We start from the raw sequence: 13,615 nt of genomic DNA on the forward strand, positions 1-13,615 counted from the left end.
GATGATAAAATTTTTGAGGAATTCCCAGATTATGCTGCCTACTTAGGGCTACCAGATTCTATGTTTCTTTGTTCCTAGTGGGAAATGCAATAATGCCTGTGTATATAAAGTGTATACATGTATGTACATGTATGTATACATACATATGTGTTTATTATATATGCATGTATACATACATACATATAAACACAAGAGAGAGAGAGAGAGAGAGAGAGAGAGAGAGAGAGAGAGAGAGAGAGAGAGAGAGAGAGAGAGAAGATTGTTGGGGCCGAGTTCAATCTCTCATTCTCCTTCCTGCCCTAATACGCTAGAACACTATGGCCATGAGCCTATCCTACTGAAAATTTTCTTCCTTCATCCTTAAGAAGCACATGTGGGGCAAACTCTAAAGTGATGATTGTACTTCTCTTCTCCAATAATATTCTTTCTATCAGTTAGATCAATTTGTTCTCTCACTCATTGCTTTAAACCTATAATTTTTATTTTAAAATGGAGAATAATGGGTAAAATGCACCAATTGAGTATCCCTGGGTGAGTACTGTCTTCTCCTTGAGCCTCAGCCTACTTTCATGTGACATTGGGGTAGCAGTTGCTCTTTGAACTTTAAAGAAACCCCCAAGGGTGCTTTCTAAAATTTAAAGCACTATATGAGTATGTTGTGATTGTTTTTTTTTTAATTACCCCCAGTGATGCCTGTGGAAGTTTGTTCTTCCTTCATGAGATCACTGTCCCATCCCTGGCACAGTCCAGGTCTTCTAAAGTTAGGGCAGCAGATTTACTTCCTATCGTTGTGTGACTGGCCCTTGGCATCAATATCTTGAGTACAGCCAGTCCTAGAGTGTGGCAAATGGCGTAATTACCCCAAATGTCATGCTTTGGAGGAGTCATGAGCTGTTCTTATCTGGGCAGTGACTCAAGGAAGCATCCAGTAGAAAGGGTAACAGCAATGGCTCTGGCTAACTGGTAATAAAAATGGGTGGAACTCATAAGAATAGAATCATCACGTAAATTTGCCATTGTGAGGACAAAGACCTGTCTCCCTTTACAACTACTCATCAAGTTGTATATTTTTCTTGTTATCTCTTTTGCCCTTTAAGGCCACCTCCATTTTTTTAATCTTATAGCACTTGGATAAATATGTTGAGAGGAGGGGAGGAATGTGTAATGTGATTTTTCCTGGTTCCAGTACTTCTTAACTTTATGAATGTGGAGCAGTCACTTAGCTTCTCCAAGACTCAGTTTCCTCATCTGTAAAATGGACATAATTATTCTTGCATTGCCTTCCTCATAGACTTATTCTGAGAGAAATACTTTGTAAAACTTAAAGTGTTCCCTAAACATAAGCTACCACTATTGATTGCAGGGTCATGGGATTATATATCCAGAACTGGAAGGAATTTCAGAGGTCATCTAGTCCAATCTCCTCACTTTAGAAGTGTGGAAACTGAGGTCCATTAGTGGTGGAACTTGAACTCAGATCTTCTGACTCAAGCCAGTGCTCTTCCCACTGTACAGTACTGTATACAATAAGTTCTTTTTTCTCTAATACAATAAATTCATTATTATTGTTATTGCTATTCTAATTATTATCGTTTTCATTATCAGCATTATTATTGCTCAATGACCTTGAATGCCCCCCTAACGATGGCCTTGGTCTTGCCACCCCAAAACTATGACCCAGCTCCATAGCTTTCTAAGTGAAGAATAAGAGAATAGTTTGTAACGTAGGTTAATAGAGTGTAATCTGTGAAACATTGGAACAATGCAGAATTTCTTAAGTAAAAAGAACCAAGCAAGGAAGCTCCCATTTGAGATACTCAAGAAAGAGCTGGAATGACTATCGCCAGTACAACTATGGGAATGTATCTCTCTTCCGAATTTTCTTTTGGAAACTGCTTTCATTAATTTTCTCCTAATTAACATAACATTTAGAAAATTATCATCTGTTGAGTTAAAAGTCATTGAGTGCTGAATAATATCCAGCCTTCTAAGAAAGCAATGTATCCTGAGTGCTACAGACTTACGTGGTTTTAATCATAAGCTAGAAACTGTCAGGAAGATGTACAAATAGACTAGCTTGGTTTCTGTTCATCCATCTCTGAAAGACAGGAAGACAAGCCCAATGAACTTGAAGACCTCAAGAATCAATGTAATAATAGAGCCTAGAGCTTTCCCCTGCATAAAAATGGGCTACTTCTCCTGTAAAACTAATCATTAGTGAGAAAATGCTTGTTGAGGAACAGGGCCAATACCAGGAGCAAGGAAGATTCAGCATGGAAAATATAATTTACACATTCCATAAACTATGACCCCATCACCAGTCACAACACTGACAGCCTGGAGGTGGCAACTACATGTGTCTCTTGGATTTTGGAGTGGTTTTTAGCTCAAGGCCCAGCTTGACCCAACATACCATTTCAGATTTATGTCATCCTTGAAACACAAAGGATAGTTTCATTTTTGGTGTGTTCTACAACCTATAGCCACATGCAACTTATAAGAACTTGATGTGCACTCCCTGAAATAAACATAAAAATGCCATTTCAACGGTTCTTGATGCTATAACTTAAAGAAATCTTATATCCCTTGAAAGACCTACAGTGCCATTATTATATAGCTATACCCAAAGTTGCTTAAACCAATGTAATCCCTTTGATTTAAACATCTAGGGGGTATCAACATGGCATACATGGATGATAATTTGGCTTGAATTTTGGGGAAGTTCTGGCTCTGTTCCTTGACTATATTGAGTAGCCTTGGTCTAAGGGTATACTTTCCACTTGATTCTGTATCAGCAAGAAAACACTTATGAAGATTCAACTTATCTTTCTAGGGAAATGACTAGGTCCCAGTTTATGCTAGAGAGCTGATCCATCATGAATGCCTACTGTGGAGTTATTGGGCCCACAACAGTTTCATTTACAAGAACTGCCATGTTGTAGCAGATGGAAACCATCAAGGCACATCGTGACTGCAAAGCCTCCAGGTGGCAACCTCTCTGTTTCCTGGCTAAGTTACACTTTTAACATACTAGAGCACTCACCAACTGCAACCATACAGATTTTTTTATGCCAAAAGACCCAGTATTCAGGAATATAGACTTTAGAAGCCTTCTCATAGAAGGATCGCCTGCCCCAAATGATGTCCAGAGTACGTAAGAGGCAGATAAAACCAAATAGTTGTGGGATAATATTTTTTTGTGCATGATTTCGTTTCAAGTGTCCAGACTTTGAGTTTCTCAAGTTGCTTTTCCTGCCTGACGGCACATATGGGTATATGAGGGATCTGTGATTTCCAAATCACAGGGAACTCCCTCCACCAAGTAAATCATCACCCCTCTATGACTTTTTGGCTTTGAATTTTGGGTAAGTTCTGAATTGCGTTGAACTTGTGATTTCTTGGCTGATGAAACCCTACCAATGAAGACTGGTACTTGTTCCACAGCTTAAATTCTTAGAGAGCTGCCTAAAGCACTAAGAAGTTCAGTGCTACAGCTTGGTTTGCATAGAGCATGGACTAGGTGTGCTGGCTCACCAGAATTAACATTACCCATCCCCCTTCCCTTGCCTGGAACTTAACCCTTTCCTTCCCCCCACCAACAGTGCCTCCACTGTTGCCACTTATGGTTCTAATCATGTTCCCTCAGGGGAGGCGGGGGAAGGGCCAATGCTAATGTAAGGAATTGGTATCCTGGCCTTTGCTCTAGGAAACTAACATCAAAGGGTCATAGATTTAGATCTGGTACAGACCTTCCCAGTCATAAAAGCTAACCTCTTCCTACTGGAGATGAGGAAATGGAGGCCCAGAGAAGCTGTCACTTGTCCAAGGTCACATAGGTAGTGACAGATTTAAACCAAATTCTCTGGTTCCAAATCCAAGATTCTATCCATGATGCCACAGTAAGTCCTAAGGAGTTGCCTGAGGTGTGCGGAGGTTAAGTCACTTGCCATGTGTCAAATTGTCAGAGGCATCATTTGGACCCACCAAGCCCCGTATTCTCTCTCCTCCATGCTGATTTTACCTGCCAGTAATTTCTGCTAAATAATTTGAATGTCTTACTGTGCTCAGCTTCAGTAGGCATGCGCTTGATTTACTAAGTAGCTGGACATTTGGCATGTTTGTAACTGAAAACATAGTTTCAGGGTCAAAGTGCATTTTGTTGTTTTTTTCCCTAAAGCTTTGAGTGTGAAGCATTTCCCATCATTTGAAGACAGGCATGATACCGAGAGCCATAATTTCCTCCTCACAGGTCAGAATAGTTAATGAGCTCATCCACACAGCCTCCCTAGAGCTGAGCCCAGGAGTCAGGGGAGGAAACTGCCTCAGCATGACTTCACCTAAGCACACACATCATCCTAGGGAGACCTCAGATCAGTACTCAGTGAGACTGACTCACATCCCCTCTTCCAGCTTCCTGAGATGCAAATGGAGAGGGCCCTGAACAAGGAATTGTAAACTCTAAAGTAAGGAAATAACTGATGGGATGTCAAAGCCATAAGGAACTTTAGATTTCAAACCCACCCATTTCATAGAGAGGGAAATTGAGACCTAGAAAGGGGAATTGACTCACCTGGCTTGCTAGGAATAAAGGACAAGGATTTGAACCCAGACCTTCTGACTGAAAATCGAGTGCTTTTGCCATCACATTCCATCCGCCTCAGCAAGCCCAGCTGGTGGTTAGCATGTTAGACGTTGAATCAGTAAGACAAGTCCAAATTCTGCCTCAGCCACTTGCTTAGCTGTGTGATCCCTGGGCAAGCAACTGAATCACTCTGTCTCAGTTTCTTTATTAATTGGGTTTAATAACCCTTATCTCACGTGGTCTTCATGAGCATCAAATAAATTAACCTATTTAAAGTGCTTTGAAAACCTCACAATTCTGTATAAATGCTAGCAATTATTATTACTGTTGGCTAACACACAGCATCCTTCTATCTCCAGCCTAAGACTTGCTTCCTAGGAACACAGATGTAGAGCTAGAAGGGATTTGAAAGGTAATCTTGTCCAACTGCTTCATTTTGTACATGAGAGAATCAAGGACCAGAGAAGTTTCGTGACTTACCCAAGGTCATGTGGGGAAGGAATGGCCAAGCACATACTTGAATCCAGATCTGCCGATTCCATATCCTTTGCCCTTCCACTGAACCACACTTCCAGAATTGCCTCCATTGGAGAATAAACATGTGTTATGTAACCACACTTAGGACCAAGTGGGAGCGCTACGTAAAAGTAGTTGCTGGCCACACAAAACAAAGGTGACTGATGAATCCTTGTATCTCCCCTCGCCAAGTTTTCCTCATGACATCTCTTTGGAGCTTTATATATTTTATTTTATTTTGGTCTTGCACATGATTTGAAGTTACTATGGCAACATGTCACCAGCTGCTATTGTATAGTAATGTTAGCGTTTTCATTGCTGGCTTCTGAAGTTTCAAAACCCCCGGCATCAACTAGGTTCTCCAAGGACTCATCACTCCCACTCCGCCCAGGTGAGGGGGGTAAGAGTCTGCTTCCCATTTGAAACACACCCAGTTCCACATCAGTGGCTCACTGGTCCTCTAGCGGCCAAATGAGATAATCCTGGGTTCCAAAGCATACCAGGCACCAGGGGTGTTTGGGCTGCTGACCCAAGTTTGGTTGGGGGTGCTTGTGTTTGGGTGGATAAATGAATAGATTTTTAAAATCTAACAGATGTTCTGTATCAAATCCTACTTATTCCCCTCTTCCAGTGCATTGTTAGTTTGAATATTTCTAGGGGCATTTGTGACCTCACTCTCTACAAAACAGCTAATTAATTTTTAGCACATTATACTTGGCCCTTTTCCCATTGTCCACTGGACAGTTAATAGTCACTGCTTCCTTTGGAGGTTAAGTTCTCACTCAGGTGTACAGATCTCCATGCTAATGCACCAATTTAATTGACAGGATTGATTGTGCAGTATAACTGTAAAGTGTTACAGACACCAAATAAGTCCTGCCACTGCTAGGGTCTGAGTATTTCCTCATCATCCAAGTGTCTCCTGTGATTACACTTATTTTTACATATTTGACCTAGTTTCAATCATGCACCTCCATGCTCCGATTCATTCGATGCGTTTCAACAAGCTTAAATGTAGCAGAGGTGACTGGGCTGGGCTGCGCTCACTGCTCACATACTGTGCTCTAGAATTTAATATGCAGGTCTCCGAGTCTTGGTCTTAAAAGGCAATTTCCCATCGGGTCCCCTAGCATGCTGAGAGGAGATAGATGAGTGACTGCCTTGTACCTCAGTAGTAAATACACATTGATCCCTGATTTGTCTCCTTTGGGAGAATCTTCACAAATGGAGTGCTTTAATCAATGCTTTGGACAGAGAGGATGCCCCCCACCCCCACTGATCATTCTGCATATTTTCCAGATGTGCTCATCTTAGGTTATTACCTAGGATGTTGACAAAGCCGAGAGTTGGAGGTCTAGTGCTATAAAGTTTGAGCAATGTCAAGGTAGGGAGGAAGTGGTAAGGCACCATGAGTTTGGGGAGTGTCAGAGGACCTGAGAACAAATGAAATCCTGATATTGCCCTCTTCTCCTATTCCCCAAATCTGAAAGAAAGAAGGAAGGAAGGAAGGAAGGAAGGAAGGAAGGAAGGAAGGAAAGAAAGAAAGAAAGAAAGAAAGAAAGAAAGAAAGAAAGAAAGAAAGAAAGAAAGAAAGAAAGAAAGAAAGAAAAGGAAAAAGGAAAAAATGGTACCTGTGTAAATAAGGTCTTAAAACTTATCAAAGGAAAAAAAGAGAGAGTGATGAATGTCATTTTTGGCAGCTGCTACTAAGAAATTACTAAAGGTCACACAAGTACAATGTTAGTACATCATCCCTCTCTAATGTAGCAAAGGAGATTTTTTTCTTTTTAAATAGCAGGAAAAGGGGTATTTTGCCAAAGCAGACCTGCTGCTATAGTGCCTTCTGTCTTATATATCGATCAGTCACATGGATGTGGTTTCTGACAGCTTTGATACTAGAAACTGGCTAGCCTAGAAAAAACAGATGATTCTAGTCAGAAGCAGGACACTGTCATTTTTCATTAGTGCCAAAACATCAGAATATTTGCTCAGTTTCTATCCACAGTTGCCCAAACTTCCATCACATGAAGAATAGAATTGTGCAGAATGTAAGCTTAATTTTCCCCCAAGCTTAGTTAGAATAGAAGAATTAACAAGCTGATAAAAGTCATTTTGATTGCTCTGTGAGCAATGCCACGTTGACCAGCGACTTGTAAAGAGATAACGGTTCATTAAATGGTTACTTTCTGTAAATGGATAAAGGAACCCCCCCCAACTTGATAGCACTGAAGTTTCTAAAAGCAAAGCTTGGTACAACCTGGCTTTTCTGGCTAATATCTGACAATTTGGTCTAAAAAATTATTGCTTTGGTGAGTGCTTTTTTTCTCCTTTAAATTCAAATCAAGCCATTCGAAATCTCAGGCAGCCCCCTCATACTGCCTACTAGGACAACCTGCATTTCTAGCAGTGGTGGATTTTTATCAAAAATAGACATATACACACATATACCTCTACACAAACACATTAGTCCATATCCCCCAGACTCATTTCAACAAGACCTTCGGAAGGAAACTATTGTCACAGAGATGTTAACGTTTCCTCTCAGAAGACCATTAATAACAATAAAACACAGATTTCTTACCTTGAGGTGCTAGAATTACCTGCAGAAAATATACTTCAGCCCTGCTAGGCAGGCAAGGCTTTGACTAGTGGTAAATTACTCCAAGAGAAGGTATATTAAGTCCTTTATATTGTAATTTTCACTGTTTATATGCAAGAAGTGTAGTGGGTCTGCTCACGTAGGAATAAATGAAAAGCCGTACCATGCACAGCAGCTACCATGTGAAAGAAAAAGACCTCTAGTGGTCACACACTGAACTCTTTGAGAGACAAGGCAAGGGAGGGGTGTAGTGGGGGGGGGGGAGGGGGAAGGGAGGAAGAAAGGGAGAAGGGAAATGAAGAGTCAGGAGAAAGAGAGATTGAAGAGAAGAGAGAAATAGGAATATTTACATTGCTGTCTTAAGTAGTAGACTAAATAACGTGATTGCAGACTTCAGCAGAGACTCCTCAGAGAAACATGCCTGTCATAGAAGCACAAAACTGTTAAGAGTTGGAAACGACTTTGAAGACCAAACTAGTCCACCTCCCTCATTTTATAGCAGATGCCCAGAGAGGTTAAGTGACTTGTCCTAAGTCTCACAGAGAGATGATGGCACCTGTTCTCCTGACTTTCAGGCTAGTATTCTTTCATATTTTATTGAGTTGGTAATTAGAATTACCCATTTGTCAACATTTGTGGGGACATCTACTTCCTCAGATATTTACTGGGGACCAAGTAAGAGGGAGACTTATTATCTGAGGAATCTCCCAAGTCTCCATCAAAGACAATTTATCTCTTTCTCTGGGAGATCTGGGGGCCTCCTTTGGGCTTAAAGTGTTGCTATTGGTTTGAGTTGCTGATAACATCATCTCTAGAATCCATTGATGGTTTTGAACTTTCATTGAACATCTGGGATGAACCAACTGGGTCTTGAGAGGTTGTAAGTTTTGTTCCTTGTTTAACATGAGATGAATTTGAAGATCACCTTCATAGGAGCCTCTCCAGAGCTGTCTTTGGTGGAGTAAGGCTAAGGGAGCACTCATTACATAATTTTCTACGAAGCAGGGAAAAGGAGACCCCAGAGAGTTCCGCAAGTAAAATACATGTCATATAACCTCTAAGGATGCATTTTTGTCCAATTGGTTTTAATAGTTTTTTAATGAAGAATATCCTATGATAGCATATATGCAATTCATTTCAACTCAGCAACACTTGTTAAGCAGCTTGTAGTATATACTATTGAGGGCAGGGACTGTCTCACTTTTGTGTTTGGATCTCCCCCGCCCTGCCTAGCACAGTGCCTGATGCACACCAGGCACTCTGCTAGGACCTCAGAATAAAGACAAACAGAAAAACTAGCCCTGCTCTAAAGGAACTTACTTTCTACTGAAAGTAGCCAGCATTATGGAGATCTATTCTGGCACGACAGTTGACTATACAAACTTTATTAGTGGTCCCCATTTGTACCTCTGAACAAACCCACTCCTTTCACAGGGCTCCATTGAGCTGGGGTAAACAGGCATAATGTCAAGGATAATGTTCCCCAGTAACCATGCACTCATTGGATTTAGGGCTGGAAGGTTCCTTAGAGACCACCTAATCTGATGATCCCATCCCTCCTCTCGTAAATGAGGAATCTGTGCTACCTTTTCAAATCTTGCCCATTCTTTAAAAAAAAAAACTATTTTTGGTTACATTTTGAGTTCCAAGTTTTCTCCCTCCCTCTCTCCTTCCCAGCTCCACATTAGAAGCCAACATTATATATATGTATGTGTATATATTACATATATGTGTGTATATGTTTACACATATACGACTTATCTCTATCTACTTCCATATATCAGTTCTTTCTTTGGAGGTGGATAGTATTTTCCTTACTAAATCCTTCGTAATTGGTATGAATGATCTTATTAGGCAGAATAGCTTAGTCATTCGCAGTTGGTCTTCAAACAATATTGCTGTTACTGTATACAGTGATCTCTTGGTTCTGTTCACTTTATGTTATTTCATGCAAGTCTTTCCATGTTTTTCTAAAACCAGTCTGTTCATTGCCTGTGACAGCACAGTAGTATTCCATCACAATCATACATCACAACTCATTCTGCCATTCCTCAACTGATGAGCATCTCTGCCATTTCTAATCCTGCTCATTTCCAATTTCCAATTCCTGCCAATTTTTAGTCCTGCACCAGTTAAGGTATCCATTCTTAATTATTCCAGTCTCATTGATTTTACCTTTGTCTTAGCTTCTATGGCCTTTACGAGGTGTTTCATACAATTCGGTATTTAATCACATACTGGTTGTATCAATTTGTTGTTTCGTGGGCTTTAGTCTTCCCAACAAGATTGCAAACTCTTTGAGATAAGGGATCATGATATACTTAAGGGAAAAACATCACCCATAGAGGACCAAGTATAGGACTGCTAGCTAGCTGTAATTCATTTCCATTAAGGATAGAATAAAGAGAATAATGATCCCTTCTATTTGCATTAAGTTCATATCTGCAAGAAATCTGTGAATGAAGGAATGAATAAACAAATCATTTTTGTTGGCTTTTTTGTTTGTTTTTTGGGAGGAGGGTAGGCAGGGCAATTGGGGTTAAGTGACTTGCCCAAGGTCACACAGCTAGTAAGTGTGTCAAGTATGTGAGGCCAGATTTGAACTCAGGTCCTCCTGATTCCAGGGCCAGTGCTCTCTACTCAGTGCGCCACCTAACTGCCCCTAAACAAATCATTTTTTTAAGCATTTATTAAGTGCATCCTCTGTACCAAGTGCTGGAGACACAATTTAAAAAGTAAGATAGTGCCTGACCTCAAGGAACTTACAGTCTAATCTGTCATGTTATTTCAGTTCCACACTAATCTTGTGAGGTAGGAAGAGAATGAATCATTATCTCCATTCCGTAAGCAAGGCAACTAAGGCAAAAAGAAGTGAAATTACTCGCCTTAGGTCATAGGCCTGATCATGGTCGAGCTAGAATTAGATCCTGACTGAACTCCCTATTCAAATAGCCTTTTTCTATACCACAAACAGTGAGGGGGAGGAAAGTAAGCTACACAGAAGCATTTCCTATTAGAGAAAAGTGGAGATGGTGAAATGTTATTGAAGGAATTTCCATCCTCAGGGAAGTTGTTGAAAGGTGAAAGACTTCCACCCTTGATATAGAACTTGTAGAACTAACTTGGAGATCTGTTAATCTGAATCATTCATTTTATAGATGATTCAATTGAAGATGAGAGATGGGAAGTCTCTGTAGCCATGCAAGGAATTAATGACATGTAATTAGGACCAGGTTCTCCTGATGCCTAATCCAGTGCTGCTTCTACTCTGCCCCAGCTGTGATCCTGATCAAAGACAAGGGGATTAAATGGGTTTCAAGGAACTTTCCGGGTCTGAAATGCTAGAGTTCAACAATTTGGTCCTGTTCTCTCGTTGTTTCATGGATGTTTCTTTCTCTTTTTTTCACTCTTCACAGAGTCATTTTGTGGCATGCATGACAGCCATCTTAAACCAGATGGGAGACCAGCACTATTCTTTCTACATTGAGACTTTCCAAACAAGTTCGGAACTTGTGGTGAGTTTGATTGAGAGACAAGGGGGAAGGGAATGGGGATATCAGATTATGGGGAAAACCCCCTCCATCATTCATTTTCATTATAGTCTTTGTATCTCCAGTATTTAGTATAGTACCTGACACACAGTAGGCACTTAGTAAACACGGTTCACAGTTGTGGGATACTGTCTAATCATTCTATGGCAGATGTCATTTAATTTGTTTCAAGGTAAAGGTTAAGAGTAAGAATGTGGTCAAAGAAAGAAATAGCTGTTCCTGTAGTGAGAGCAAAGGATAAGAAAGTCATGGCCCAAGAGCTGCACAGGTGCCCATTAAAAGCAAACCTTTCAGCAACGTCTAAATCATTTATTACATTTATTTTCTAGGAGAGGATGGCCAAGAATCATCCAGGCTGAGAGAAGGTGTGGTTAGGCTGTAACTTGAACTAATTTAGGGAATGCCCACAGCTGTGAGATGACATGGACATTTGAAACAAGAGCCATCTCATCTCACTGAAGGAGCGCCCCCTGGTGGTGCGGGCACTCATTGCGTTTATCTGCATAGAGACTAACATGGAATATGCCCCATGCGAAGGGCTGTATTTCTCCAAATTCATGATTCGGAGTTCAAGCACCAGCTCTGCCGCATATTAATTCAGTTGCTCAATCTGTGGAAAATTGTTTAATCTCTTCAGGCTTCCATTTTCTCATCTGAATTTTGGGGATGATAGGGCTCACTGCAAGTGTTGTGAAAGAATGAGAATGGGAGGGAATAAGCATTTATATAGCAGCACTATGTGTGAGGCATTGCACTAAGTACTTTTTTAAAAACAAATATCCCATTTGATCATCATAACAATTCTGTGAGGTAGGTACTATTAGTATCTTTACTTTGCAATTGAGGAAACTGAGGCAAACATGTTAAATGACTTGTCCAAGGTCACACACTTAGTAAATGTCTGAAGATTATAGCTCAGGTCTTCCTGACTCCTAGCTCAGTGCTACCCTCTCTTGACTCAAATGAGCAAGCCTATGAGAAAATGCTGCCATATGACTATAAGTGCTAAGTGTGAACTGTTACGAGTATCATATTGTTATTATGTTTAGGGCCATGCAATAAGGATTTATTAAGCAAGTACTATGTGTCAAGCATTGTATGAAACACTTTATAAATATTATCTCATTTGATCAGAACTCACTCTTTTCCCATGAGACCTTTCTTGGGAAGGATTAGAGTAAAAATGTGTGTATGGATGGGGGTGGAAGGCATATGTGTACACAGAAGGCATATGTGTATTTGCATGTGTATGCAAATATAAGTACTTCTCTTCCACAGAAGTTCTGGCAGGTTCTCCTAAGCTAGAAAGGTTCAATTACAGCCTCAGAACCAGACTGTGTCTGCTGTGTTAGAACCAGCCTCACTAAATATAGATTCATCCCCAAAAGGTCAACCTTTAGGTGATGAATTCTTTGGCCATGGAAATCCATAGGACATGCAATATGACATAGTACCAAATTTGAAATGAACACATTCTCTTCCCTAACCAGTCATTCCATTTCTGGAGGTAATAGTATTTGCCACTTCCTGGGATTGTGCTTATTCATACACCATGACTATCTTTCCCATAGACTTCTCCACCACTGCCCACATCCATGATATCCTCACCTAAGGCTTTATTAAGCACCTGATTGTGTCAGGAACTATGCTAAGTGCTAGGGAAACAAAATCAGAAGTGAAATAGCCCCTGCTCTCAAGAAGCTTAAACTCCTCTTCAGATGGCCATGTTCTTGTTAAATCATTTTTCAGTTGTGTCTGAGGTTTTCTCAGCAAAGACAAAAGAGTGGTTTGCCATTTCCTTCTCCAGCTCATTTTATAGATGAGGAAACCAAGGCAAACTGGGGTAAGTGACTTGCCCAGGGTCACACAGCTATTAAGTATCTGAGGCCAGGCCCAGCATTCTATCTACTGTGCCACCTAGCTGCCCATTCAGATGGCCATGGGGCTAAGGTTATCCTACCAACAAGGGTAAGTTAGAATTTCATTCCATGGGTTGAAAGACTGAATGATGCAATGGATAGAGGACTGGCTTTGGAATCAAAAAGACCGAGTTCCAGTTCTGCCTTTGACACATACTATTTGTGTGATCATCAGTGAGTCATTTAAGATCTCAGTGGTCCGGGTAACTTTCTAAGACTGTAAATTGTAGCTGACTTGCTAATCTTTATCAAGCAGAAGAGATTTGCATGACATGAGTTAACTACATGGATAAAATCACAAGTCTGGACTGCCTTTCTTCCTTCACACCCTTCCCTCAAATGAGTAATTACTCTGGGCAATTCACTTCAGGATATGCAAAGTTGAATAAGACCAGGCCCCTGTCACCAGGGAATTCTCACAGCCTAATAAAATTCCCCAGCCCCAGAG

The 13,615-nt window shown here is 40.7% G+C and overlaps 1 protein-coding gene across 1 annotated transcript in view; it reads left to right on the forward strand.

Annotated features, from left to right (window-relative positions):
* Window positions 1–13,615, forward strand: part of DOCK2 (dedicator of cytokinesis 2) — a 513,031-nt gene that overhangs the window by 391,903 nt on the left and 107,513 nt on the right. Inside the window, exon 28 of the mRNA XM_036749404.1 lies at window positions 11,114–11,212. Coding sequence (XP_036605299.1) covers window positions 11,114–11,212 — 99 coding nt within the window. The remainder of the gene's footprint in view (window positions 1–11,113; window positions 11,213–13,615) is intronic.

Source organism: Trichosurus vulpecula, chromosome 3 (assembly GCF_011100635.1).
Source record: "Trichosurus vulpecula isolate mTriVul1 chromosome 3, mTriVul1.pri, whole genome shotgun sequence".
Classification (NCBI taxonomy): domain Eukaryota; kingdom Metazoa; phylum Chordata; class Mammalia; order Diprotodontia; family Phalangeridae; genus Trichosurus; species Trichosurus vulpecula.